The sequence below is a fragment of the Labeo rohita genome, chromosome 23 (assembly GCF_022985175.1).
Source record: "Labeo rohita strain BAU-BD-2019 chromosome 23, IGBB_LRoh.1.0, whole genome shotgun sequence".
Taxonomy (NCBI): domain Eukaryota; kingdom Metazoa; phylum Chordata; class Actinopteri; order Cypriniformes; family Cyprinidae; genus Labeo; species Labeo rohita.
In genome coordinates this window covers 14886004-14911875 of record NC_066891.1, presented here as the reverse complement: position 1 = coordinate 14911875, position 25872 = coordinate 14886004, and the positions used below count along the sequence as shown (strand labels likewise).

The 25872-nt window shown below is 34.5% G+C and overlaps 1 protein-coding gene and 1 long non-coding RNA gene across 3 annotated transcripts in view; one reads left to right on the top strand and one right to left on the bottom strand.

The window, feature by feature from the left end:
* The window catches only part of lrp1ab (low density lipoprotein receptor-related protein 1Ab), a 141393-nt gene extending 125237 nt beyond the window's left edge, over positions 1 to 16156 (bottom strand). For both annotated transcript variants that reach the window (XM_051097220.1, XM_051097221.1), the window contains exon 1: positions 15601 to 16156. In XM_051097220.1, the coding sequence (XP_050953177.1) occupies positions 15601 to 15697 (97 nt within the window). In that variant the 5' untranslated portion in view covers positions 15698 to 16156. The remainder of the gene's footprint in view (positions 1 to 15600) is intronic.
* An 890-nt stretch (positions 16157 to 17046) lies between these two features.
* On the top strand, positions 17047 to 20883 carry LOC127155206 (uncharacterized). Its single transcript, XR_007825549.1, has 3 exons — positions 17047 to 17141; positions 17320 to 17363; positions 20244 to 20883. It is a non-coding gene; the product is annotated as an uncharacterized LOC127155206 (long non-coding RNA).
* The last annotated feature ends 4989 nt before the right edge of the window (positions 20884 to 25872 follow it).

Below are 25872 nucleotides of genomic sequence, written 5' to 3'. Positions count from 1 at the left end.
TAAAATAAGTTTAGTCAACTTGAAAGGTTAAGTTGTACTAAGTAACAACTTAGATATTTGTGTTTGCTAAACTTAACAGATGGGTAAGTAACCCAGCTGCCTTAATTTTAAGTTGATTCAACTCAAATATCCAAGTTGTCACTTAGTATAATTTAACATTTCAAGTTGAATAAACTTTTTTTTTGAGTTGAATGAACTGTTTTAAGTTGACTCAGCAAATTGTTTTTTACAGTGTATGCAGGGTCAGAAAGCTCTCAGATTTCATCAAAAATATCTTTATTTGTGTTGTGAAGATAAATGAAGGTCTTACAGGTTTGGATCGACATGAGAGTGAGTAATTACTGACACAAATTGTCATTTTTGTGTGAACTATCCCTTTTACTATGAAAGTGTCCAATCTCCATCAACAGCATTAAGCGAAAACAGTTAGAGGCACATGTTATTGACTCTGCGTTCCTAAGTTCTTAATCTTTCAACCAGACTAGGGTATTCTCAGCATTCAGGCCACTGACTGTACATAAAACGCGACAATAAAAACATTCAGCATCTAAATTTAACGCACGATCACACAGCGGCAGCGAGCGACCACGAGGAGGAGAGCCTGTGACTCTAATTGGAGGTTTTGGGGTCGTTGGGGGGAACCGAGTACACAGGCAACTTTTCCCACAGAGCTTGCCTTCATTCAAAGCACACAAATATTTCAGACAGAGATGTGGATTGTTAATTCAGAGCTGTTTTTTTCCAAACGCACAGCCAAACTACTGACAAGTTTTTGAAGGTGCAAATCAAGGGGGACTGTTAATCATTTCAGAGCATCTGAGTCTATGGTGGGGAATCAAGAAGGCCTTTATTTGTCCCTCTGGGCCTGCACCCAACTGCAAACATCAGGAGCATCCCAAAAAGGTGCACCAGCCAGGACTCCTCAAGCTAAGCAACCCAACATCACACTGCAGTCATTCGAAATACCACAATCCCGTTATAACAAATGCTGTTTCCACACAAGGTCTGGGAGCCAGCCAGAGGACCAGCCAGTGCGGAAGAAACTTCCGTCTCATTCATCTACGCTTTGTCTCGGGGAACAAAAAAACGTCAGGGGTGTTTGACATTCAGGCACCTTCACAGGTTAAAAACATTGATCTTTTCTCTGAATTCTGGCCGAGGCTGTTTAACCAATTTACAAGTTTGTCCTCTGATGTTAATTTTCTAGGACAAATCTGAGTTGAGCTTGGCGCTGCAGAATGGGGCCAGTTTCTAATGAGGTGAAATTCCAAAGAAATGAGGCTAAAAACCAATCATTCATACATCTCCGTCGTTCAGCGTTTTTTTCCCGTACCCTCCAGGCTGACAGTGCGGTGGAATGCACACCGTCATTTTCCACAACAACTAAGAACGTATCTGCTTTACAGAGAGAAACACTGAATGGAAACCGAAAAGGAACCATCATGCTTTATCAAATATCAACATGAAACATCGGCACACCCTACTTCAAGGACTTCAAGCTAAGATTCATCTCATTGTTTATCATCTTATTGTTTATCTTATGACTTCTTTGCTTTCTGTAAATGCATTTAACATTTGACCACTGAATACCTGGAATGTGAGACTACCTTTGCATGTCTGTTGGAAAGCATTATCAGATTGGAAAATATTCATGGGCTACAACCTCAGGAACATCAGGGCCTGCATTTAGGGAATGAAAAAAAAAGACAGTCTGACTAACTCTTCAACTTTATTTCCTTATTGTGGTTTGTCTGGAAACCTCAAGCTGACTTTGATTTTTTTGTGTGTGTCACTGGACAAAATCCAAGACAGTGGACACAAGCAACTGCAATGATTTAAACAAAAAGTCTAAAAGTATGATCATCCAAAATGGCTGATTAATTCAAAAATAATGTTAACCACCTAAATTAGTCTAAAATTTTAGTCATTTTCACAAAACAGATAAGTTAAAAATTTCAAAAGTACAATACATTTCCGGTTTAAAAAAATCTGAGATATTATAATAGGACATCACTAAAATAGTTGACTAATTTATCTAGATTTTCTCTTCAGGATTTTTTTCTTAAACATTCTCAATTTTTAATTAAAATTATGTAATACTTTATTTTCTAAATAAAAATATATATATATATATTTTTTTTTTAAATCTTTTAGAATCCCACCAGCCCATCACAAACATTACACTGTTAAGATGCTGTGCTAAGTTAAAAAATATATATATAAAATAATAATAATAATGATAATAATAATAATAATAATAATAATAATAATAAAGAAAGTCAAAAGTTTTATTTACAGTCTCTTCTGCTCACCAAGCCTGCATTTATTTGATACAAACTACAGCAAAAGCAGTAATGTTGTGAAATAGTTTTACTATTTAAAATAACTATTTTCTATTGGAATACATTTTAAAATTTCATTTATTCTTATGATTAAAGCTAAATTTTCAGAATCATTACTCCAGTCTTCAGTGTCACATGATCCTTAAGAAATCATTCTAATATGCTGATTTGCTGTTCAAGAGACAATTATTATTTTTACTATTATCATCAATATTTAAAACAGTGGAGTAATTTTTTTTTTTAGGATTCTTTGATGAATAGGAAGATCTAAAAATCAGAATTTATCTGAAATAAAAGGCTTTTATAACATTACAAACTATACCATTCAAAAGCTTGGAGTCAGTTTATATTTTTATAAAAGTTACGATAAAAACATTTTCAATGTTCCAAATTATTTCTATTTCAGATAAATGCTGTTCTTCTGAATTTTCTATTCATCAAAGAAACCTGAACAAAAATCTACTCAGCTGTTTTAAACAATGATAATGATAAAACATAATAATAAATGATTTTTTGAGCAGCAAATCAGAATATTAGAATGATTTCTGAAGGATCACGTGACTGGAGTAATGATGTTAAAAATTTTTGAAATCACATTTTATTGTTTTACGTAATTGCATAATTGCACAGCCCTTTTTTTTTTATTTATTTTTTTTACATGCTGTGTTTTTATAAATACATTTTCATTTGATTTTGATCTGATTTTAAATAAATCATTTAAATAAAATTGTTCTTTGTCCACCTATTTTTTCAAAGAAAGAACGCGTCTTATTTAAACACTACAAAAAAAATGCATCTATTTTGGACACACAAACCCACAATCAGCCTAAATATTCAGACTTTCCTTGAAGTAATAATTCACCCAAGCATGACAATTCTCGCTTACTTTTTGTGGAATATTTTTAAAGAATGCTGGAAACCAAACAGAAGAAATGAGAGTGAGCAAATAATGATCATTTTTGGGTAAACTATCCCTTTCAGACAATTAGTCAAATAATCTTTCAGGCAATCCACTGACAGCTGGTTGTGAAACATTTTGCACATTCCTAATCAGAAATTCACTTCAAAGTTGATCCAAGCTGAAACGAGAGGAAGACAATTTTAAGTTGTGGGTGGCGAGTGATAAAAAGGGAGGGAAACCACAGTGGACGCAGACAGGAAAAGGGAGAAAGACCTCCTGGGCTCGTCTCATCTGGGGATCCCTATTCCAGCCAGCTGCCGTTACCTTTCTATGTCAAGGCGGCAGTGTGGCCAGCTGTGAAAAGCGTGACCCACTTTCAGCCCCTCAGTCTCAACTTCCCCCCCTCGCAGCACACCACCCCTCCAAATCAGCTCCAGGCCTCGGCCACACATTCCAGCACCTTTTAATTGATTTCATCTGCAGACTCGTCCTCTGTGAGGATATGGGCTCGTAAAAGACTCGAGTTCTCGGGTTTAACTCGGGTCTTTGGAGCCCACAATGGAATTTTTGGAACGGAGAGTCGAGATTTTCACTCAAATGACAAGTATATCAAGGGCGGTTCTTATTACAGTGCAGAAATTTTCTGGAAGTTTCACCAAACGCTGCTACATAACTCTCTGTTACGCATTCCCAGGAAAATTCCTGAAGGCCCTGTTTGTAATTACAAGTTGTAGGCTAAAATACAGAGAAACCAAGCAAAAAGAAAGGGAAAAAAAATGACAAAGAAAGAAAATGAGAGATCTGAGGCAAGGCTGGTTTTCATCAGCTTGCACTGCTCTCCTCCCTTCAGGAATGTCCATCTGCCTCGCAAACCTGCAGGTGACAGTGAAAGCTAACCACAGTGTGTAAATTACACCATCACAGTCCAATTTCTAAATTAAAAACAAGCTTTTTTGAAGTCGAAAATTTAGCGGGCGCCACATGAAGCACGGACTATTTTAACAATGTCCTTACTACCTTTCTGGGCCTTGAACGTGTCAGTTATGTTGCTGTCTATGCAGGGTCAGAAAGCTCTTGGATTTAATCAAAAACTTCTTCATTTGTGTTCCGAAGTTGGACGGGTTTGGAACGACATGAGGGTGAGTAATTAATGACAGAATATTCATTTTTGGGTGAACTATCCCTTTAAGAAAACTGAGTAATTGTTAAAAATTCATTTTTTGTAGAGTTGAAGTCAAAAGTTTACATCTGCAAAATGTTAATTATTTTACCAAAATAAGAGGGATCATACAAAAATGCATGTTATTTATTATTTAGTACTGACCTGAATAAGATATTTCACATAAAAGATGTTTACATATAGTCCACAAGAGAAAATAATAGTGATAATAATAAATAAAAATGATCCTGTTCAAAAGTTTACATACACTTGATTCTTAATATTGTATTGTTACTTGAATGATCCACAGCTGTGCTTTTTGTTTAGTGATAGTTGTTCATGAGTCCCTTGTTTGTCCTCGATAGTTAAACTGCTTGCTGTTCTTCAGAAAAATCCTTCAGGTCCCACAAATTCTTCGTTTTTTTAGCATTTTTGTATATTTCAACCCTTTGCAACAATGACTGTATGATTTTGAGATTCATCTTTTCGCACTGAGGACAACTGAGGGACTCATATGCAACTGTTACATAAGGTTCAAACACTCACTGATGCTCCAGAATGAAAAATTATGCATTAAGAGCCAGGGGGGTGAACACTTTTTGAATTTGAAGATCAGGATAAACTGAACTTATTTTGTCTTCTGGGAAAGAAGTATTTTTAGTAGCTTCTGAAGGGCAGTACTAAAAAAAAAAAAAAAAAAATTTTAGACAAAATAAGAAAAACAAAAGTTTTGGTCAGTGAGTGTTTGAACCTTTTACCTGTTCTTCAGTGTGAAAAGATGGATCTCAAAGAAAACAACCTGAAGGATTTTTCTGAAGAACAGTGGTCAGTTTACCTGTTCAGGACAAACAAGGGAGTCATGAACAACTATAACTAAACAAAAAAAAAAAAAAAAAAAAAAAAACAGCTGTGGATCATTCAGGTAACTACACAGTATTAAGAATCCAATGTATGTAAACTTTTGAACAAGGTAATTTTCTACAAATTCAACTATTATTTTCTCTTGTGGACTATATGTAAATGTCTTTTATGTGAAATATATTCAGGTCAGAAAAAAAAAAAATAACATGCATTTTGCATGATCCCTCTTATTTTGGTCAAATAATTAACATTTTGCAGATTCTGCAAAGTGTATGTAAACTTTTGACTTCAACTGTAGATTATACACAATACACAATTTTTTGAAAGGCCAGTTACACATTCCACCAATAATCTTACGACTTCCAGCATTTGAGATCGTCTTCTACAACCCACAAAACATCAACTCAGCAACATCTACAAACAAAATCACTGTCTGTAGGGAAAGAAGCTTCAGACAGAGAAAGTTGGCGAAACTTCTGCAACAAAGCAGTTCTTATCAGCGCATTTTGCTGCCTATTCAGCACAACGGTGCGGTACCCCTAGGAAGGGATATGGGTTAACATGAGGGTGAAGTAAAGACCAATTAGGCTATATTCTCTACTCACAGAGCTCCATTTCTGTGCTGAGACTCAGATACAGGCCAGTGACCCGTTTGAGCAACATCACACTGAGCAGGATGGGGGATCCACCTAATTTGAAACTTAGAAAAAGTGCATTTGAAAACACATTGAGTGCACTTACACACTCAAGCGTGCACACACACACACACACACACACACACACATTATGTGACCAGACCTTCTAAACAGTCATTCTGAGTGTTTACTGACCAAAAGTGGACACAAACACACTTCTGTTCATATTCTGTCTGCTTTTTATAAATATTTTGAAGCATACTAATACAACACAGGGCTAGTAAGAAACTTTAAAGGAGATAAAGCCAAGGAATAAGCTATTTTGCTTATGTATGTTTTATGATGATACTCTTTATGATTTGCCGCATTTGAATACCACTCCTGTCCCTTAAAGAGGACATATATTCATGGCTGCACCTATAATTACCTAGGCTGCCGTGTATCCAATCCCAACAAGTCAGTTCTTTTATACAGTATGAGAACATACCAAAAGCCTGAAGATGGCTTCCAGATACCATGTTGTGTAGGTTTAGACTAGACAAATATATATCAGTTATGCAGGGCCGTAGCTGGGGTTTGTGGGGCCCCGGTGCAGGCTGTACATGGGCCCTGTTTGAAATTGTTTAATTTGTATGTTTGTTCTATTTATTTATTTGTGCTATTTACACAGTGTTTAAGTTTTTCAAGTTTCGAGTAATCACATGTAAAATAGGACTGCATAATCTTCACTGCATTAAATAGCAGTGAGTGTTCTTCTTTCTTTCATTGTTTTTATTTACTCCTATTTTACTGTTAAAAAACAATAAAACAAAACTTCTCACAAATAATGTATTCATGAAAGGCCTCACCCTGCTCCTCATTGTAAATTGATCAACTGATTGTCTTTTAACATACCTCGCAGCTATTTTTTTGCTTAGCCTTACTTTCAGGTCAACTTTTACGACCTTTGTATTTACTATCAAAGCTATCAAAGAGTTTTAAGACTTAATACAACACTTTATATGTGACACAAAGAGCAACGGACAGGATTTACCAAGAGTGCATGATCTGTCTAGACATGTTTCCAGGTGTAAACTACCCATGAAACTATTAAAGGGTGTGTATGATGTCCACACAACACCTGTTTCCTTCCTAATACCGGTCATTTTATATAAACAACACTATGGCTGATTACAAGTCAGCCTTGAGTATAATGAAGGCCCCAGGTCATTTTCATGACCATCAAATGTACATTTCTAGTAAACTCCCGTTCACCTCCAGGCTGAGTACCTGTAACTTTAAGCCTGAGCATTTTTTACGGTTCTGGGTGTGATGCAGACGCTCTTTAGTCACAGCACCATAGATGATTTGGATCTGAATTGCTTTCACACATGAGCAGTTCTCTGACAGCCAGATGTGAGAGACAGGGAAGAGTGTTAAAAAACAAGACAAAAGCTTGAATGAACTGAGGTCATCTGGAATATAACACAACAACAAGTGGAGAACAGATACTTAAAGAAACAGGTCACCCAAAAATAAAAGTTCTGTCACTATTATTGTTTACTAAAACCCCATACCTTCCAAACCCATGTGAGAGAGAAATCTATAAAAGAGTTCTAGCACATGAGTGTGGGATGTTGAGAAAACATGACAACTGTCCTCAACATTTGAGCAGCCATGTTTGCGCCTCATGTGAGGAAGGAAGGCGGCAATCCATCCACCTTCAAAAACATCACATCTTCAGACTCTAAAGAAAAGGCCTAGCATTTCATCATGACCTAGTAGTTGACAGAGGCACTTGATAACTACCCGCTTATGTTCCCCTTCACATCAACAGCACCCATCTTCGTCTGTTTTTGCTACATGAAGTCACGTCCTCTTGGGTGTAGAAGTTAAATAGGGTAAACACTAATGTCGCCAACCGAAAACACCAATTACAGCACACTCAACTCACTACCACCAACAATATCCTTTCATCCACAGCTCCCATCCTCTCACACGAGGAGGAACCGTGCCATATCTAGTCGGTTATGCAAATCCGAGTTTAGCCCTCAGTTGCAAAGGAGTCTACCGTGTTTCCCAGGGAGAGGGGAGGTTAAAAGAGGGAGATTAGAGCCTCCTCAGGCCCTGGGTGGTAAGACTCCAGCTGAGCAATCTAATGCTATTACATTGCGCTTTTCTTATTTCAAGAGACAATTCTTGTACGGCGACAAAAATAACTGGTTTTCTGTCAAAGCCGTGAATAACGTTATAAGGAACGTTCCGGGTTCATTACAAGACAACATGAGAGGCAAACAAAAATCATGTTTCTGACTGCTACTATGCTTTAAAGGTATAGAAACATGAAGCTTATTTTTGTTATAAGCACTCATATTAATTTATGAGTATTAAATGGTGTTACTTAAGCTGTAAAAATGGTCTGAAAAGTGTCAAGATTATTCTAGGTGGAGCTTTACTCCATTATGTAAACATTGGATAGTTACATCATATCCCTTTATGGTATCCTTGGGAGTTTTGTGTGAAAGTTACTGCTTTATATGGTTTTAATACATTTAATATAATGAGTACTGCTGTTCAACGATTAATCATGATTAATCGAATCCAAAATAAAAGTTTTTGTTTACATAATATATGTGTGTGTGCTGTGTATATTTATTATGTATATATAAATACACACACATACAGTATATCTTTTGAAAATATTTATAGTTTAGGGCTGTCAAACGATTAATCACATACAAAATAAAAGTTTGAGTTTGGCTAATATATGTGTGCGTACTGTGTGTAATTATTATGTTTATATAAATTCAAACACATTCTTGTATATATTTAGGAAATATTTATAAGTATATGTATTTATTATAATTTTTATATAATTTATATAATATATAAATTAAAGTATTTTGCAAATAAATTACATATTTCTCTTAAATAAATACATTAATCTGTGTATTTATATATACATAACTACACAGTACACACACGTATTAGGCAAATTTAAACTTTTATTTTGTATGCGATTAATTGCGATTAATCGTTTGACAGCCCTAACATATATATTTTTATTGATATAATGAATATTACATATTATGTGTTTATATATACACATAATAAATATACACAGTACACACACATATACACAGTTCCACCATTTTTATTAGCTTTGCTTTTTTTATATGTAGGCCTATATATAGTTTTTATTCATTTTTACATTAAGTCAAACTTTTGACTTGAAATGAGCAAATGCTCTAAACAAACCTAATCTCTGTATCTATACTTCGCATATACTATTTATAGAAACATTAAAACATAATAATAAATACTTGTGCATAACCCAATTAACGGGATGGTTCACCCCCCCCAAAAAAAATCTGTCATTAACTACTCACCCTCATGTTGTTCCAAACCTGTAAGACCTTTGTTCGTCTTCAGAACACAAATTAAGATATTTTAGCTTCATAAAATTACGGCTGAACCACCAATGTCACATGGACTATTTTAACGATGTCCTTACTTCCTTTCAGGGCCTTGAACATGTCAGATGCGTTGCTGTCTATGCAGGGTCAGAAAGCTCTTGGAATTCATAAAAAATATCCTAATTTGTGTTCCAAAGATGAATGAAGATCTTACAGGTTTAGAACGACATGAGGATGAGTAATTAATGACAGAATTTTCATTTTTGGGTGAACTAGCCCTGTAATATTCATGAGCTAAGCATTTACCATTCTAAGTCTGATATGTCACAATCAGCACCTCAAACAGTACTGACAGCAGCCAAAGATGCGCTGAACCCAAATATTCCTTTAAGTGACTAAGCAGCCACATTTGAAAATCTGCTGTGCTGCATTTACATCAAATAAAGGTTATGTAACAGACTCTGCCATTGCACTGCTCTTCAACTAACAACAACAACAAAAGAAATCCCAGCCTGAATGAGAATGTTACCAAGAGGTTTATAATGCAGCTCTATTCATTCTTTAGATGGGGCAGAGATGGTGTGGGAGAAACGCATGGTTGAATGAACACTGAATGTATGAGTAGATGTATTAATGTATGAATGTAGGAGGATTCGTGGACTTATTTCAGACTATAAGAGGATTGTAGAAACCTCCGGAGCATCAGAGCCACAAAGACAGATGTGTACACAAGATGAAGCACTGATCAAGCAAAGGGCAAAACGACTGGTTGGTTAATAGCGTTAAAATGTGTTATTTATTGTTAAAACTAGATTTTAAAAAATAAATAAAAATTAAAAACTGACATTAAAGGAGTAGTTCACTTCCAGGACAAAGATTTACAGATAATGTACTCACCCCATTGTCATTTCTTTTTTCAGTCTTAAAGAAATTCCTCCAACTTCTAAATCATCCTATACTGTTTTACCTTTTTTTGTAAAGGGCATTTGACCTTCTTTGCATTTTCACTTTGTAAACACTGGGTTGGTATTTCTGTAGCGATGCAAGGTGATTTTAAAGTTGGAGGAGAAAATGAGATGGGAGTTTTACGACATAGCCTAACTGTATTGACCCAGATTACAGAGTACGCATGTGCATCGCAGAGCTAGACAAAACAAGCATTTGAGGTTAAAAAGCATATAAATTGTTAATTTTTTAGAGAATAACCAATCGTTTCGCTAGATAAGTCCCTTATTCCTCAAATGGGTAGAAATTCTTCCACATACGCATGGGGGTTTGTGGTTATGTTGCAATATTGGAAATATTCATGTTTTAAACCACGAAGGCGAGTCAATGGATACCACACAAGAAGCGAAAGTAAAAAAACTGACAAATAATAAAAAAAAAAAAAATGAAAAAAAAAAACAAATAATAAAAATGGAAAAAAAAAAAAAAAAAAAACCACATACAGTTACTTACTATTTAAACTTACTAAAACCTGTACTACAATTAAATTAAATCTGAAAATAGGTCAAAAGTTTTTTAATGTTTTTTTTTAAAACACTTTTCAGACCAAGTCTCTTCTGCTCACCAAGCCTACATTTATTTTAACCAAAACAAAAACAGTAAAATTGTGAAATATCTTTGCTATTTAAAATAACTGTTTTCTATTTGAATATGTTAAAATGGTAATTTATTATTGTGAATATTTTCAGCATCATTACTCCAGTCTTCGTGTCACATGATCATTTAAAAATCATTCTAATACGCTGATTTGCTGTTCAAGAAACCTTTATTATTCTTATTATTATGAATATTTGAGTTGATGAACAGAAAGATCCAAAGATCAGCATTTATCTGAAATAAGTACATTTCAAAGGCTTGGAGTCAGTATAATTTTGGTAAAAAGAAATTATAAAAATGAATACTTTTATTTAGCAAGGATGCTTTAAATAGATCAAAAGTGATGATAAAGATTTCTGTTCTTCTGAGCTTTCTATTCATCAAAGAAACCTGAAAAAAAAACTACTCCGTTTACATTCAACATAATAATAATAAATGTTTTTTTGAGCAGCAAATATTCTAAATATTCTGATTAGCATGATTTCTGAAGGATCATGTGACTGGGGTAATAATGCTAAAAATTCAGCTTTGAAATCACAGAAATAAATTACATTTTAAAATATAGTCAAATAGAAAACAGTTATTATAAATAGTACAAATATTTCAGAATTTTACTGCTTTTGCTGTACTTTGGATCAAAGAAAACGCAGGCTTGGTGAGCAAAAGAGACGTCTTTAAAAACATTACAAATTTTATTGTTCAAAAACTTTTGACTGCAGTGTAATTAAAAATATTTGTAAATAATAATAGTATGTAAATATCCTCTTTAAAAAATAAAATAAAACCTAAAACCTAGAACGAACAATTGTGAATACTACCAAAAATGAAACCGAAAACTTAAACAGATATTAAAATAGCTTCATTTTCAGATTCTAGTATTCTAAATCAAAAAAATGATGAGGAAAAACTGATCTAATCAGATAAATAAAAACGCATCAGTTCTCCTGCTCCAACAGCGATACACACAAAGCCACGAGTTTCTGCTGTAGTCATTGACAGCAGTCTGATTCCAACTCGGGCCCACTCACCACCTACGCCTGAACCACTGCAAGGGTCACTCTGCATTCCATGCAGCCAAATGCTAACATGTACATTAAATCAGTGCTTAGCATCACATGCCAAAATGTGATCCAGCAGTGAGGCAATGCCTCTGCAGGCACATACTCCCAATCCTATAAGCCAAGACCGGTCACTAATGGTCTCCTTTCCCATTCCTCCCTATATAACGTCTAGGCTAATGGGTCTCCTATATCCAGATGTTTCAGAGAGGGTGGAGCAAGATAACGCAGCACAGCAACTTCAACCCTTCCTCTGTCCCCCAGACCAGACGAACCCCCAGTTCATTTATGCATCATAAAACCTGCGTGTAACTCTCATACCATGCCGAGAAAATCTTGTTTCATTATGAAAGTATACTAAGATAAAGTTTGTTCAAATTTAGAACATTTGTTTACGACCGTTATCTTTACCTTCCAGCATAATAAAAATACCCACATCCCCCAGGCACCGAATTCTGTCTAGACAAGATAAAGGTTCATCTGAGGTCTGCTGAGGTTCACTTGCTTTCTTTTTTTGCAGTCTCAACTAAACCTATTATCAGAGCTCGACAGAAGCGACTCAGCAGCGACAGTCAAAATCATCTGACAGGCCGTCTGAGGTGGCGTCACGTGGTCAATGACTCATTCACATGACTTAGGATACAACTACTCATTTAACATAGTTTACTAAAAGAACTGATGATTACTGATAATTTGAAAGATTTGAAGGGATAGTCAGCCCTAAATACGACTTGAACGTTTTGTTTATGCCAATGGGGTCCAAAAACAACACCAAATCCCTAGTTAATTTCATTGAACATTCCACAGAAGAAATAAAGTCATATAGTTTTGAATTCTCGGAATGACATGAGGGTGAGTAAATGATTAAAAAAAAAAAAAAATTTTTGGCTAAACTATACTTTTTAGACAACATAACAGTTTATGTGCAACACACTCCCTAGTGAACGCCTGAATAACAAAGTTAATCACAGTTATTTAACTTCTCTTGATCAGGCCTACATTTCTTGGGCATGCATGAGCATTACATTTGGATCTGCATAATTTAAAATGTGGGCCATTTGTAGGCAAGTTTTTTGAGGCATACTAAAAAGGACTGTTACATAATTTATACAGATCTCACAGAAAACTATCTGGAGTATTTATACAAAAGGCATCCGGTGTGCTTTGTAGGCACCATTTTTCCTCTCATTTATTCGGATTGTTATTGTTAACATGGCAAACTTTTAAAACAAACGAAAAGGAATAACTAGGTCAAGCTCTTTGGTGTTTTAAAATATTTAGCATATGAGCGCGTCTTAAATACTGCTTTGGAACAATGACAACCATACTTTTACACTACCAGTCAGAAGTTTTTGAACAGTAAGATTTTTAATGTTTTTTAAAGAAGTCTCTACTGCTCATCAAGCCTGCATTTATTTGATCCAAAATAGGGCAAAGGCAGTAATATTGTGAAATATTTATACTGTTTAAAATAACTGCTTTCTATTTGAATATATTTTAAAATGTAATCTGTGATTAAAGCTAAATTTTCAGCACCATTACTCCAGTCTTTAGTGTCGCATGATCCTTCATAAATCATTCTAATATGCTGATTTGCTGTTTAATAAACATTTATTATTTTTATTATTATCAATATTTAAAACAGTACATTTTTCAGGATTCTTTGATGAGTAGAAAGATCCAAAGATAAGCATTTATCAGAAATAAAAAGCTTTTATAACATTATACACTATATTTTGGGAAAGAAATTAATACACTGTAAAAAATAAAAAACACAATTTGTTGAGTCAACTTAAAATAATTTGTTACTCCACTGCCTTAAAATTTTAAGTTCAGTCAACTAAAATAAGTTTAGTCAACTTAAAGTGTTAAGTTGTACTAAGTAACAACTTAGATATTTGTGTTTGCTAAACTTAACAGATGGGTAAGTAACCCAGCTGCCTTAAAATTTTAAGTTGATTCAACTCAAATATCTAAGTTGTCACTTAGTATAATTTAACATTTCAAGTTGAATAAACTTTTTTTTTTAGTTGACTGAACTTAAAATTTTAAGGCAGCCAGGTTACAAATTATTTTTTTATTATTAAGACTCAACAATTTGTTTTTTACAGTGTAGAAATGAATATTTTTATTTAGCAAGGATGCTTTAAATTGATCAAAAGTGATGATAAAGACATTTATAATGTTACAAAAGATTTCTATTTTAGATAAATGCTGTTGTGAGCTTTCTATTCAAAGAAACCTGGAAAATCTACTCAAATCTTATGTTTTCAACATAGAAATAATAATAAACAGTTTTTGAGCAGCAAATCAGAATATTAGAATGATTCTGAAGGATCATGTGACTGGAGTAATGATGCTAAAAATACAGCTTTGAAATTAGAAACAAATTACATTTTAAAATATATTCACATAGAAAAAGGTTATGTTAAATATTACAAATGTTTCAAAATTGTAGTTTTAATGTACTTTGGATCAAATAAATGCAGGCTTGGTGAGCAGAAGAGACTTCTTTAAAAAAAAAAAAAAAATCTTTTGACTTGTAATGTACCTTAGTGGGTCTCAAGTAAACAAAAATGGGTCACGGATCAGTTCTGACCATGGATAGAACGGAAACCAAAACGCTAAATATATAAATGTGCAGAATGAATAGGCCTGTCAACTATTATAAGGAAGGAAAAAAGCTCCCTGTATCTTTCGTAGCTGACATTAAAATCTGTGTCAAACACAGAAAAAACATTTGTCATAATTTATATTCATTTTCTAATAACAATGACACCACTAAGACTACTTATGTTGAATTTTGTATAATAAACAAAAGTGTCACTTGATTTACATCGTAAAAATCGGACTCCTGAAGTAGAACCAGTTGATACTAGTGATTCAAATCACTTCTATCCAAGCTAACCGAGCAAACTATTGATGAACTGGCTTTGGATACCTGATTTTGGAGTCAATATGAGCAAACACTGAATATCTGTCTCAGATAGTGACGTTTACGTCACGCAAAACACGCTAAAGAATCGACAGGACTCTTTTGTGGGCGACACCGCAGAAGCACTAGCAGAGGATGTGCCTATCCGTGCACTTGAATAGACCGCTAAGAATGCGGGAATATGGAGCATGTCCACTGCATGCAAATAAACCTGTGGCGAGCTCGGCTTTCCCTCTCATACTGTAACAATGCATGCAAGCAGGAGAATAACGTTTGACAGGCGTTTGAATTCATAAACGACTCCGGCGAATGCAGGGGCCTATGAAGCTATTACGAAATAGCTCAACTCCCACATCTCCGATCTGTCCCCACAAGGCACAAACGCGCTAAAAACCGGGCGATCGGTGGCTTCTGTGCACAAATGCTGATACGCGAATGTTTCGTAATGAATTAGCGCGAGCCTGGATGAGGATAACAAGGACGGATGTAGCAATCACAGCACAGGTGATTGCAAAACTGCGCAAATGCTGTTCTTCGCATATTTATTTATTGCAAAGCTGAAATAATCACCCTGCTGCCCACATAGTGGGTGTCGAAAGCAGCAGCCCACACGTTGCTTGGTCACTATCACCAGGCCATGTCTGAAAACTTTACAGACTGTCTCCTAAATGCATGCATGGACAAAATAAAAGGTTTAATCGTTGTAACTCACCTTCAATGGCTCTGGTGGGATTTACAATCTCTACTGCAAGAACTAATCCCAGGTAAAGCAATCCAACAGCCAGCATGTTTGCATTGCAAGATGGCATTGCCTATGGAGATATCACAATTGTTCACGTAAGGCTGGATTCAAACACCTCATCCAAACCTCGCAATTGTCCGCCGTGGTCTGTTGTTTCTTGCGCCCTCCGACACGCTAGCAAACGTAGCTGAGCAGACAGTGTGTCATTAAAATCTGTACATAAAAAGGCTTTTCCAGCCTAAAAAGGCGAGGTGTTGTTCAATGGCACGGTCATGTATGTTGCTTACTGACTAACAGCATGCAAACAGAGGTATGTGGTGTTTTTTTTTAAAAAAAAAAAAAATCCTTAAAATCAAAGCGGTCTTCTCTGTGATCAAATTATTCCCTTTTGTAAAATCAGGATGATACAAATGCGAGATCGTCCTTTGGCGCTGCAAAAATAAAAATAAAAAAGGTTCCTCTCTTCTGTGCCCCACCGCTTCTGATGCTGGTGGTTACAATTTGAGTGAGGGGGAAAAAGTGGAGCCTCTACTGGACTGCTGCATGACGTCACCCACCTCGACAGGAGTCCAAAAGACTGAAAACCCTACGCGGCACCGGGCTCCTGCGCATGCGCGGCTCAGCTTACGCCTGAGCATTTGTTTTCCCCCTCATTCGGTGGAAACTGATTCCGCCACGCAGCCATCTTGGCTCTATATTTATAACTCAAATTGAATAGCTTTATGAAGAATTGCTTTTGGCTACATAATTGTTGCAATTAAAAAATGTTATTAAGTTATAAAATTAACGCCTTATTTACGTTAGTTTTTTTTTCTTAAGCGTCAAGACATTATGATAAACAACAACCAAAAACGTAAATAATAAACAAAATGAATATTATAATTATAATGATAATTATTTTTGTTAATAGTCATGAACACTTCTGGAGTTAAGGTGGCTAGGATTCGCCTATTGTTATTTTGCTTTTTAAAAATATTTTAATACACTATTTTTTTTTCCATATTGTTTTCGATCAATTATTAAAGAATTCTAAACTGACATTGATTAAATGATACAGAAAGCAGCTGTGTAATAATTAGGGTTAGCTATTTGTTTTCTCCGGTTTTCGGCCCCCTATATTTCTTCCTTTGTTCATTTTCAGGTATGATTTCTTTTGTCTCCCATCTTAAACCCAGGTGACTTGGGTCCATCTAGTGGTCAGTATTGGTTATTGCATGAGAGGAGTTTGTTCTAAATTGCCTGGTCGTTAGTATACAAGTAAAAACTTAATGAGTGAAAAAAAAATGTCATTTTAAGAAAATTAGCATTTGTAAAATCAGTTTAAACAACGCTAATCATTATCATGATAGTAAGTGGGGAGTTTCTTTTAGTGTCTTCTTGCTGTTTTAAATCTACATGTCTTTTATCCTAGAGGAAGTTTATTGGAGGTCACAGTCCAAGGCACAGATAAACACATCTCTGGATAGTGTTGAATTATCTGAAGCTTGGAAAATCCACCTCACTAACAGTAGGTAAGTGTCATGAACTTTTGTTCCAAACAATCCTATAGTCCAGAAAGACTTGGCCTCGATAATGCATCTCTGAATTGACCATTTTCTTATATTGTATTGTACTATTTTATGCATTTACACTTGGAGCACCAACTGCAAGAAAGAGTGATTAAAAAGAAAGATTTTTTTTTTATCGTAGACGCCTGTGACGGAACATCTAATCAGTGGAAAATAAAACATCTGGTAAGCCTATGGTTTTGATAAAAGTGTCTTGCCTGATATGGACAGAAAAGAAACACAGAGACCAACCACAAGCTCATGGATCAGTCCATGCAGGGTTTGAGCCTAAATGAGATCTTTTATAATGCCAAAACACAGTCACATGTAGTCTTATGAAAGTTTGTGAATTTGAATTAATTACTACATTTATTATTTGTATTATTTATTATTATTATACTACATTTTATTTTATTTTTTTTATGTTATTACCAGTTACTAATATTACAAAATTTCAACCTTACTAAAGTATTTAGGCACTTATAGATAGGAAATAAGTAAGTAAATAAATAAATAATACAACTACAAAAAAGATCATTTTTTAATTAAATAAAATAAAATAAAATAATAACCTTTTCCATGCTCCTCACAACAAACATTGTTATTGTTAACAAAAACTTAAATATTAAAAATAGCTTTTATTAACTGAAATAAAGCTGAAAAATAAATATTAAAAAATACTTTTAAAAATTAAAAATAAAAATGTTATATGTTGTGTGGGTAGCTAACTGAATAAGTTTAAGTTAATGCAGATCTACTAAAAAGGAAATACATATACATTAAAGCTAAGACATTTTTTTTTTATAAAATAGTAATAAAATAGGACAAGTACACGTAACAGAAAAACATAACAGTTCACAAAACAGTTAACAATTAATTTAAAATTAAGTTTAATTAATTAAGAATTAAGAAAATTTACAATGTAAAAATGAAAACTGAAACTATAAAATAAAAACTAATTCAAATACTTTAATATATATATATATATATATATATACACACACACTCATTTACAAATACACTAAATAATTTCAAAATAATTGTTAAATCATTTCACTTGCTAGGATTAGAAGGAGATATATATATATTTTAAGATATCAGACACTAATAAAACACAAATTTAAAAAAAATGCATTTGATTATTTTTTTATCCTTTTAAAATTTACCTTTTAAATAATAACCTTTTCCATGCTCCTCGCAACAAGCGTTATTATTGTTAACAAAATAATTAAAAAATTAAATTAAATATAATTAAAAATAGCTTTTATTAATTTAAATAAAAATATACACTACCGTTCAAAAGTTTGGGGTCAGTACATTTGTATTGTTGTTTTTTTTTTTTTTTAAGAAATTAATACTTTTATTCACCAAGGATGTATTAAGTTAATAATTAAAAGTTTATTAAAAGTTAATAAATAGTTATAAAATATTTATATTTTGAATAAACACTGTACTTTTTAAACTTGTTATTCATGAAACAATCCTGAAAAAAAAAAATCACAGGTTCCAAAAAATATTTGGCAGCACAACTGTTGATATTATCCAACATTGATCATTGTAATAATAAATCCGCATATTAGAATGATTTCTGAAGGATCATGTGACACTTAAGACTGGAGTAACAGCTGATAAAAATTCAGCTTTTCGTCACAGGAATAAATTCTATTTTAAAGTATGTTAAAATAAAAAACATTATTTTATATTGTAAAAACATTTTGCAATATTACAGTTTTTTTTCTATATTTTTAATCAAATAAATGCAGCCTTGATGAGCATAAGAGACTTCTTTAAAGACTATTACAAGTCTTACTGACCCCAAACTTTTCAACGGTAGTGTAAATAAATAATAAATATTCAAAAAACACTTTAAAAACTAAAAACTAAAAAAATGTTGCGTTTGGTAACTGAAATAAAATGAGTTTAAGTTAAAGTAGATCTACTAAACTAAAAAAGAAACAGACAATTAAGACATTTTTTAAAAATAGTCATAAAATTTGAACAAGTATACATTACAGAAAAACTTAACAGTTCAAATAATAGATAAATATTAATTTAAATTAAGTTTAAAAAAAATAATTAAGAATTGTGACGCTGGACCACAAAACCAGTCTTAAGTAGCACGGGTATATTTTAAGCAATAGCCAAAAGTACATTGTATGGGTCAAAATTATTGATTTTTCTTTTTTCCAAAAATCATTAGGATATTAAGTAAAGATCATGTTCCATGAAGATATTTAAACTTAATTTTTGATTAGTAATATGCATTGCCAAGAATTTATTTAGACTTCTTTTTATTGATTTTCTCAATATTTAGATTTTTTTTGCACCCTCAGATTCCAGATTTTCATATAGTTGTATCTCGACCAAATATTGTCCTATCCTAACAAACCATACATCAATGGAAAACTTATTTATTCAGCTTTCATGATGTATAATTTACGTACAATTTTAAAAAAGTGACCCTTATGACTGGTTTTGTCGTCCAGGGTCACAATACTAAAATTTTAAAAATGAAAACTGAAATGATAACTAATTCAAAACAAATACTATAAAACATATAAATGTACAACAGCCCAGAACAAGTCAATACGTAAAAAAACCTTATTTATTCCATCAAAGTGTGCTGTCCTTTGGGTGGCGCTAGACACTAGCCTATTTACTCTGTTTTCTCCAGCCAGTGCACATTTTCTCATTTCAGGGCTTTTGTTCAGAGTTTGCTCCTCCACCCTCTCTAATAAATCCCACTGTTATATAGTGAACTAGATACCACACAGTTCTTTTAGGTTTTACAAGCTCCCACCCAAGCGTAATAGAAGTGCAGTGATTCATGGAATACCGCCTAGACTTCTCTTTAAGGAAGGCCCATTGAAATGATCTAATAGATCAGATGATGTCATGTCACACATGAGTCAGTGTTTAATGAGTATGTGCGTAATCGCCGCTAAATTTGCCATGTTTATCTTTTTTGATAGTCGCCTTGTTTTATTTGGTGCATGGTGTGCTTTAATTATGTTAAATTACCAGTTTTAATCTAAGCTAAATAACTTTTTTTTTTTTTTTTAACAGCAAAGAAGCCAAACCCTTTCAAAAAATTTTCATCTGAATGACATCTGCAATCCGTCGAGAGGTCAAGACAAGACAGCCGGTCTGTGATGTGGGGACATCCATTCCTGTCGAGTCTTTTGGGAAGATGTGCAGCCGGCAGATGTTGTGGAGGGAGAACAGTATTCTGGCTATGTGGAGCATCTGGGAGTAGCGTAGCAGGGATTTCTGGCCGTCCACGTGCCTCAACATGTATCTACCCTCATTCCCCATGCCTCACTGGGAGAAAGGCTTGGGGGTGGTGATAAAGCTCATTGTACATTGGGGTATAAATCCAACAAGCTCTTCGTCTGACACAGCATGACAACCATGCATGCTTAATGACCTCCTCCCCCCTAGGCATCTGTGACAATCTGTGCATTCAACTGTCTCTGAAACGCACCCAGCGCAAGATTTGGCCGCCAATTTGGCTAAAGCAAGCTCTTTTTTTCACTTTCAAGTGAGCCATTAGATTTGTCATCTTGAGCCACTATGAATCTGTGGGTTATTATGCCATCCTGCATCAAAACATCTGGTCTCATCCAAGAGTTTCATTAATTTTTCACACAAAAATAAGGTGGAACCCTAATTTTTCCAAACTGAATTTTCTTTCACACACCAGGGGCGTTTCCTCCGAGGAGGCTAGGCAGTGCCTCCCCAAAATATTGGGTGGGGAAAAATTCATAGTACAAAAATAAAACAATGCCAATATTACAAAACTCAACATTAAAAAGTGTACAAATCACTCATTTTTCTAATGAAACTTTGTCCGGCAGCGACAATGCCTCCCTTGCGATATGATTGGATATGACTGGTGTTTATGCCTCGTGTTTATGCGCGTTCTGCGTTCGCGAATCAGTCTAAATGACAAAATAGTGGCGTTGATGGGAAGACAAATGTAAAAAAGTAAGTAAACATCTCACACACTTGGATATAACCACCTTGTTAAGTCTAAATAATACTTGAAATGGCATGATATGCCATATGAGTTTATAGTGAGTAATCAGCTTGGTGAAATTTAAAGTAAATATTTGTGTCTATGACCAATATTCACCCAGCTTTAATGACTGATGATTTGAAAAATGAAAAAATAGCTAAGAGGTAACTATTAAAAAGAATAGCTGAACATACACAGTAGTTCACGAATAAAATATATTGTGCTTAAAACAGTAACTTGATGAGATTAATACTTGGCTTTAATAGTCTAAATAAAATATTGATTACACTGTTAATTTAAAAATATAAATTAGAATGGTTTCTTCTTTTCTTTTTCTTTTTCTTTTTCTTTTTCTGAGAGTGTAAGTAATTGTTATTTGTGACCCTGGACCACAAAACCAGTCATAAGGGTCAACTTTTTGAAATTTATATCTCAATATAAATCTCTGAGTAAATAAGCTTTCAATTGATGTATGATTTGTTAGGATAGGACAATATTTGGCCAAGATACAACTATTTGAAAATCTGGAATCTATGGGTGCAAAAAATCAAAATATTGAGAAAATCGCCTTTAAAGTTGTCCAAATGAAGTTCTTAGCAATGCATATTACTAATCAAAAAGTTTTGATATATTTACAGTAGGAAATGTACAAAATATCTTCATGGAACATGATCTTTACTTATTCTAATATCCTAATGATTTTTGTCATAAAAGAAAAATCAATCATTTTGACCCATACAATGCATTTTTGGCTATTGCTACAAATATACCCTTGCTACTTTAGACTGGTTTTGTGGTCCAGCATCACATTTAACCAAGAAAATGTAATATGAATTTACATTTGATAAAAAAGCCTTCTAATTTCAGAACACTGCACACCACTGACAAAAGATTTTAAAGGAATAGTTTACTCAAAAAAAAAAAAGAAAAAAAAATGGCTGAAAATGTACACACCCTCCAACCATCCAAGATGTAAAATGCCTTATTTATTCATTTGTTTCTTACAAACATGCAGCACAAGATGATAATTGAATGATTATTGTGATGTTTTTATCAGCTGTTTGAACTCTCTTTCTGATGGGACCAATTTACAAGTGATGCTTTATTCCTCCAAATCTGTTCTGATGAAGAAACAAACTGATCTACATCTTGAATAGCCTGAGGATGTGTACATTTTCAGCTAATTCAAATATTGAACTATTCCTTGAAGCAGGATGTTCATGTTGCTTCCAAATAATTAAAGTGAATGGTAACCATGGACTGCCAAGCTACAAAAGTGACACAAATCCAAAACGAAATCCCCAAAATGCCATAATACATCTTCATATTCTTGTCAAGTTAAATAATAGATTTGTGTGAGGAACAGAAAGAAATTAAGAAATCATTATTCACAGAAAACCGTTTTCTTCGTTCTCTGAAATATTACTTGTGCAATTTGAATATGTGCATATTGTGACCAAGTCACATTCGAACCAATAAAATATGGCATCACCCACGTCAAATCTAGAACGACACAATTTGATGTGACATATTTAGATATATGTAATATGCACATGTGAATGAGATTTAAGACTAAAATGCAGCAGTCGAGTAGGTAGTCTTGATTAAATGAGTCTGTTTTGCATAAAAATGTCAAAGCTAAATTAAAAAAAATGTCAAATACAGCGCAACAAATTTTTCTGTGCCTTTATTTTCCCACTTTGGTACTTGATCGTGGTCACCATCCACTTTTATGGAATGGAAAAGAGCAGCATGAACATTCTGCTAAACTTCTCCTTTTGTGTTCCAAAGAATAAAGTAAATCAAATGGTTTTTTGAGTAAATGATGCTAGATTTAAAAAAATATATATTTTTATTTTTTGCCTTTAAAGGGTTAGTTCACCCCCCAAAAAATCTGTCATTAATTACTCACCCTCATGTTGTCCCAAACCTGTAAGATCATCTTTGAAACACAAATTAGGACATTTTTATGACATCCGAAAGCTTTCTGACCCTTGAAAAAAAATATATATCTTAATTTGTGTTCCAAAAATGAACAAAAGTCTTACAGGTTTGGAATGACATAAGGGGGATTAATTAACGACAGACTTTTCATTTCTGTGTGAACTATCCCTTTAAAGTTACACTCGAACTTAAAAAATATATTTTTTATATTGTGACATAACCGAGTATCAAATGTAGTGTGCCGACTTCGTTCGATCCATCAGTTATTGATTGCATTATGAGATGTGGGCATTTTATTTAAAAAGGGCGGGGTTTAAGTGGACTAAATGATTTGATTGGAGAAGTCCTGCATATGTCATCAGAGAGAGGATCCGGTTATGACATTCTAATTAAAAATGACAAGTTCAAAAACAAACATAAATGGTTGAATTATTCATAATAAGATGTACAGTATGCATTTAGAAAATAGATAAGGTGATATTTAATTTCATGCAAACTTTATCAAAATTAAGTCATTACTTACAATTCATTTGCTTTATTTTGGGGAATGGATGCACCTCACGTTCAACAACTGACATGAAGATTGATGCTGCTCAGTTAGCAGAACAGCTCCTGAGCAGCAGCAAGGGAAAGAGATCTATGTATGTGTGTGTTTGTGTGTGTGTGTGCGTGTGTGGTGTCCTGTGAGGCCTAGCATGTTGTGTGGGGGTTGATTTGAGACAGTGCCAGCGTAAACAGTCCCAGACCACATGTTCTCTCAGGGCAAAGCGCCTGGCCACTCTCCAAGCACATCTGCACACAATCCCCCGCCTTCACCATCCACAGCGTTGGAGACTGAGCTGGTTACAATGGGGGGGAGGGAGAGGAACTGACTGCGTTCCCAGACTCCACCAACCTGCTGCAGACAGTCGGGACTACGAGAGACGAAATTACAAAAGGTCCAAGCGATGATTTATTGAATCAAATCACTCCCTGATGATTTGGTTCCCGTGCTATTTTGCGTACACGCATCTAGTTTGCTTTATATATGTATACGAAATGAGTTTCCAGCTAGGAAATGGAGTCCAATACGTGACGGCTCGGTAATGGCTCATATTGCCTTGCTGCGTTGAGCTTTGCTTCTGTTACCTTTGAGCATCACCATAATGTGTGAGAGCGCTATGAATAATTGGCAGCAGTTGAGACCTTTTCTCTAGTGTGCGTTTGTGTTTGTGTATGCGTGTGAACATTGGGTAAATTACATCACACATCTTGGACTGTGGGATGTCTGCTAGGCCAACATTACTCCTCTGGCCCTCAGCCTTGAGCGAAGATGGATAGTTGCATAAATCAGGCCTTGTGAATCTCCCAGCCCTGCACTGCAGATGTCACCGAACTCAGAATGATTGCATTTGCCAATGGCGACACTGGAAAGATACTGTTGCGGTGGCCTGTTTGTGTTAAACAAAACATATTTGCAACAAAAATGGAAATCCTGAAAATTCACAACACAAGTAGAAAATGTGCAACCTAGAGGTAACAATGGATGATGTTTCTGTCCAAAAAAAGGCTAAATAGCAGGTCGGGAAGTGAGCCAGGCGTACACAGGGTGATAATTACCACAAGGGCCATGCTGACAACACCTGAAGAATTCAAGGTATGTGCAAACACCAAAGATATTCCATTCCCAACCCCCATCAAGACTTTATTCTCCAGCTCCCTCTGCAAGACAGTCCCTCTCTCAGTGTCTGAACGACATTTCATACATACTTGCTTTAGGGAAACAAGCTGGTGATTAATTAAAATGTATTACGCCACCATCATTTATGATGCAATTGTCCATTTTAGTTTAAATGCATGTAATATTTATATATGTACAGACATTGCATATGTGTGCTTTACTACTTTTGCTAATATAATCACCCAGAAAAAAAGTATAAAAATGGTTAAGGACAGAAGAGAGAAATTAGAAAAAATTTCATTGAATATAATGTATTGTTACTACATTTTAAAAATGCTGGGTTATTTTTTTATCCTAAATGCTGGGTTCAGCCAGTTGGGTCATATCATTGGATTATTTTTGATATTTTTACCTAGGTGCTGGGTATTTTTTCTGTACTCAAAAAAAGCTGGGTTAAATTTTTTAACTCAAATGCTGGGTTCAGCTTGTTGGGTCATTTATTTTGAATATTTATTTTTACCCAGGTGCTGGGTAGTTTTTTCTGTAACTGAGCTGTTGGGCCATTTTTAATGCTGGGTTATTTTTTCTACCCAACCGCTGGGTTGAGCCTGTCTCTGACGAAACAACCCCGCTCAGTGTTGCCAAGTCCGCGTTTTTCCCGCAGAATTGGGCTACTTTAGCACTGATGCTGCGGGTTGAATCTACTCCAATAACGTCATATTTAGCCCCTGAAATGCGGCTTTACCAGGGGTACCCCGACAACAAACGTATTTTATCCCCCAGAATGCGATTTTTAATGGGGGACCGCCCTTGAAACGCGATCAAACTAGTTTTGAGTAGCAAATGGGCAGGTTTTGTTGAGAAAACCTGGCAACCCTGACCCCGCTGCTGAGTGACAGTCAGTCAGTGCATGGGCTTTCTGAGTATTTTACAGGTGAGAGCGGTTCGCAGCGACGCCGATTTGGTATACTTCTTCAGCGAAATAAAGGTTTGTATACATTTTATTTAATTTCTAAAGTATTTACTGTGCTGTAAATTATATTATTTTACGCAACATACACGGATGAGACGTC